Source organism: Penaeus vannamei, chromosome 5 (assembly GCF_042767895.1).
Source record: "Penaeus vannamei isolate JL-2024 chromosome 5, ASM4276789v1, whole genome shotgun sequence".
In the NCBI taxonomy this organism is placed as follows: domain Eukaryota; kingdom Metazoa; phylum Arthropoda; class Malacostraca; order Decapoda; family Penaeidae; genus Penaeus; species Penaeus vannamei.
In genome coordinates, this window is record NC_091553.1 from 8,367,237 (window position 1) to 8,372,236 (window position 5,000).

General features: G+C 33.6%; 1 protein-coding gene across 2 annotated transcripts in view; it reads right to left on the reverse strand.

The window, feature by feature from the left end:
* LOC113807135 (serine/arginine-rich splicing factor 5) overlaps positions 1-5,000 on the reverse strand; it is a 17,195-nt gene that overhangs the window by 10,991 nt on the left and 1,204 nt on the right. Inside the window, exons 2-5 of one of the 2 annotated variants that reach the window (XM_070121831.1) lie at positions 2,632-2,770; positions 2,461-2,531; positions 2,102-2,212; positions 420-489 (exon numbers count right to left, since the gene is read on the reverse strand). In XM_070121831.1, coding sequence (XP_069977932.1) covers positions 420-489; positions 2,102-2,212; positions 2,461-2,531; positions 2,632-2,751 — 372 coding nt within the window. In that variant the 5' untranslated portion in view covers positions 2,752-2,770. Of the gene's footprint in view, positions 1-419; positions 526-2,101; positions 2,213-2,460; positions 2,532-2,631; positions 2,771-5,000 lie in introns of both variants that reach the window. The other variant, XM_070121830.1, reaches the window with a different exon arrangement.

Genomic DNA, 5,000 nt, shown 5'->3' on the forward strand with positions numbered 1-5,000 from the left:
TTTCATTAAGTTGAGTTATACCATTGAGTTATCATTAACACTGATAACTAGTTAAAGTGCAGAAAACAGTTTTCAACATCATTCCAAAAGTCAGAAATTCAACTAGCATTACAAGGTAAGACACCTGAAAAACTTTACATTCAAGAAAACTACCTATTTAATAAATTGCAATATCAAATGAGAGAACTCCAAGTTGCGGGAGAAAATGTTCACATCAAATCCCTCAACAGAGCCCACCTTCTAACCTTCTACCAAACACACCAACACACACGCTCAACTCTGTCAATATAAAAAAGGGGGGTTTATCCCCTCCTTATATCCAATCCTCAAAAAATAAATAAATGAATAAAATTTAAAAAAAAGAAAGGAAAGAAAAATGGTTAAATTAATTCAAAAGAAAAAACACAAGCAAGACCCACCTGCCAGCTGATGCGTGATGACAGATTTTCAACAATGACCCTGTAAGGTGTCCTCGTTGGGGGGCCGTACCTGCGGTGAAGGTCACTTGGCTTACTCCAACTCGCTCTTTAACAATAGTGAATAATGTGGTTTTACAAAAAGTAAAAATCCTACTTGAGGGTCATTCTTTGATAATAATGGAAGTAACTTGCCAAAAATTACTTTCACCACATCTATTTCACTGTAAATAACTTATCTAATTAAATAGTAGTATTTAGTGTACAGATAAGCAAGCAAAAAGGACAATAAAGCTTTTTCTGACAACATTCACCTTTTCCTAATTGGAACATGGTAAAATCAGAGTTATGTGAATTCAAGATAAATGAAATAAAGAAAGAAGGCAAGGAAAAAGGAAAAAAGAAAACATACAATAAAAAACAATATCACTATATGCAAGATAAAATAATTTACTAATTTGAACAATTCTCTTTAAAGAAAGCTTGCCATGGCTTACAATGAAAAATGAGTAGGCAACAAAAATGTTGATAAAAGTAAATATCCAATAAAACAATTTGCTATCTAACTTCAGGATAAATAGTATTCACTTTTCTTCTCAATCAAGAATATTATGCTTAGGGCATGTTATGGTACTCTGATGTGTACTTTGACGTTAGGAGTATTTTGCAAATGTTACTATATCATTCTATTAGAAAGCCAGAACAATTTATTGAAAACTGAAATAAAGGGAATGTATTGAAGAAAAAAGTATATATATAAACAAAAAGTAGTTAGAGGGTTTAAAGTTGGTGTAAGAGAGAAAGAAAAGAAAAAAATCATTTCCCCAACATGTTGGCAACATAAGCCATTGATAAATCACATTTTCTTCAAAACTTCAAATGCATAAAAAGTTTATGTAGATAATAAACAATTTTCTTGGGACTACCTATTCTTCACATGTGGCTATTACAAAAGTTAGTAGCACATTAGGAGGGATTCAGAATAAATTTTCCAGAAAGTAGCTAATTGTCCTTTTATATTAAAAATATAAATTTGCAATAATAATAACAACCAAATTTTCAAGTCTTGGGTCTTTCTAATGAAATGGTCTAGGACATTAAAAGGTTACAGTGTTTTGGATAAAATATTAATCATCCCTAGTGCCCTCCACATCTAGAAATTAGCTTAAATCATTACATCAATCATGTTCTATATTAAACATGGAAATTATATGAATTCTCAAAAATGATAAACTCAGCCCAAGAACCAAAAGCAGAATATAGTTCCTTAATACAACCAAATAAGAGGCTGTAACATTGGAATAGTGTAAAAACATTACCAATAAAATTTAAATAAAATCTGTGCAGGTTTGTACACATGCCCACACACCTATACCCACACAATGTATAAAAGTATAGGTTTGTTTTTATATATAGAAAAAAGAGGAAAAAAGGATGGATGAAAAATTTATGCTTCATACAGAATAAAGTTCTCATGAAAACTTAAAAACCTAACAGTATTTCATTCATAAATAGGTGCCAAAAGAAAATAAAAAGCCATATTTTTTCATACAAGAAAACAATAGCTCAAAAATGTCCAAGAATTTCATTGTTCCTTGCCAGATTATGCATTTCTTATTACAAAACTTTTTCACTCTACATCTTTAAAATTTCAAGATATGCACAACAGTGATATAAGAACCTACCTGTCAAGCCAAGCTGGTCGACGATCTCGGTCTCGATCTCGACCACCACCACCACCACCAAATCCATAACCACCCCTTCTTGGAAGTCCACGGGCATGTTCTACAGTCACTCTGGAAATGGATCAAAATTATGTATGATTATGGCACAAAATGAAAGCACAAGTCACTGTAATAGAGAGAGGAAAAGAGAGGAAAGAGTGAATTACATAAAGGGGATAGCAAGAGGATGTGATTATCCAATGACCAATAATATATACAATGCTAAATCACAACTAAATTTATGATAATCAACTATTAATAAGTAAAATAACATCATTATCATAAGAACCATAACTATCATACTTGGGGTACTAACTCACCTTTCTCCTAACAATTCTCTTCCATTCATTTCATAGACAGCATCATCTGCATCTCTCTCATCTTCAAACTCCTGTAAGGTTCAAGATTAGATTAGTTTTAAAAATTTGAATCAATACATTTTTTCTTAAAAACAAATATGCCCAATGACATTAACATCCAGGCATACTCACCACAAAGCCATATCCATTTTTGATAAGGCAATCACGAAGCCTGCCATATCTCTTGAAAAACCTTTCCAGGTCTCTTTCACGGCAGTTATAGTGCAAACCTCCAACATACACCCTCGCCATGTTTACACCTTACTTCCTTCTGAAAAAAGGAAAAGAAAAAATATGTAAATAAACAAACGTGACACTCAGTAATCAATCTATTAGCATTCTTGCAATAAGGAAACTTCAATGATTAATAAATCAATTTGAATAAAAGTCCATATTTGTACTGCAAAACCCAGGCCTTTTTAATTGGAACTTCCCCAAAGACCAGTATGTTTCCTTGGCAGCAGAAAGACTTCACTTCAACACAATTTCCTACTTTTCTCGAATTACTGCCATGATGACAAATTAACATCAACATGACAATAGTAAGAATCATGCAAGTCAGTAACCAATTACTCGTCAGGTCCATTACAGTCTAAAAACTATGATTATATTGTAGGTAGCCATGAAAATTATCTGCTACATATAGGTTACATCAACGTAGCAGTAAGTGTTAATCTGTAACCTTTATTTTTGTTGATCTTAACAAATGTTCTGTAACTGATAATCTCCTGACAACAAAAATAGTAACTAATATCTATTCAACCTTGCCTTTTCACAATTTGTCTGAAACTGTCTGTACTATTCACAAATTCTTGCTGAAGCATTATAAGGATTCTCCCCAAAGCTTGCAGCAAAGTCCCTAATTATTGTAAAGCTGAATTTGGGTTTACTTTAACAGTAAGTCACATTACTTAACTTTTATATCTACATCCTTATAAAACAGAAAACATGGCTATTGGCAATGTTGACATATTCTGGTTCTTACAACAAACTAAGAATAAGTTAAAGCAAGAGAGAGAAGCATGGAATGGGTGGAGAGCATTGCTGAATAAGGAGGTGGCATGGAACCAGCAAGGAAACTATGCCTGTGGGAGGATGTCAATACCCCCAGCCATGGGTATGACAAACTGAGCTAAGGTGATCTAACATATTTCATTTCTTTCATTCCAGGAAAAGTTTACAAAGTAGGAATGATTCTTAACTTTTGCCTGAGAGCCACAGGCGTGGAAGCTCTGAAAAATTGCTTGACACCAACTTTTTATTGGGATGAACAAAATCAAAAAGGTAAATTTTGAATTAATCTAGGTTGAATGCAACCACAAAATTAATTTCAAATTACTTTTAAAAAGCCATAACAGGGTAAAACCTTTACTGTCGTGGGTTCTTTATTGTAGTCTATATGCATATAGGCAAAGAAAAATGGCATTTACTTATCAGATTTGGCAAAACATACAGACATGTACCTTGTGATTTAGGAAATCACCATGACCTCTGTCCTTTTAGCCACCAGCAAACATTCATCCTCTGCCAAGATATAGCTTGTCAATCTCCTGAGCAATTTATCACCAAATAAGGAATCATTTGAAGCCCTACCCTGCCATAATATATGTGGCCTAGGTGTACTATTTGTTACAAGAGCACTGAAGGTGCAGAGGCTCCATCAATTACTCAAGTTCCTGAGGCCATAAACTATCATCACAGGTTTCTTTTTTAATTGTTCAATAAAATATTGGAATGTTGGCCCTAGAGTAGTGAATATGGGAGATTTGATCTGGAGGAAACCTATCATAAAACAAATATTCAAAATCCAGTGTACCAAAGTTTGTGGTTAGTTTATTGTAATTGAAAAATTAAACTACACTTAAATAAGTTTAGTCGAAGGAATACCAATTTCTTTGAGACAATTACTTCTTTTACCTTGTGTGCTTTTAGAACAATTTTGAAATTTGGACATTCATGTAGTATAATAAGTAAAATTTAGTTCAATGTGTTTTCACCCAACAATGATAGGCATTTCACAGGTGACTAGGCCAGAACAAGCGCACTAGCCGGTTATCTTGTATGCAAATACTTATGTTCTTAACATACACACTGATTGGGTCACTCACCATGTGTACCTCAATTGTAGTCAGTACTTCATCTACTTAAATTAAATCAACGGTACCTGATAAGGGTTGGTCAGAGTATATCCTTATGATGTATGCCAAATATTAAAAAATTTGAGGCTTTCTGGTGTCAATAGAAATAGGATCCTGACTCATCTGGGTACATATGCCGAGGTGACGAAAGAGAATGTGTAGGTTAACGGTACATGTAACGTCTATCCAACTTTGGAAAAAGAAGAGTAATGGTTTTGAAAAGGAACACGTTAATTAAGGGTTTGACAAGTCAAATAAAGAAAAGGAAGGGACTACTGGTACAGCAGAAAAGCCCCTGACTGGTGTCCTACACTTACTTGGTGATACAAATAAGATGACAACACCTTGAAGCAAAAAGATACC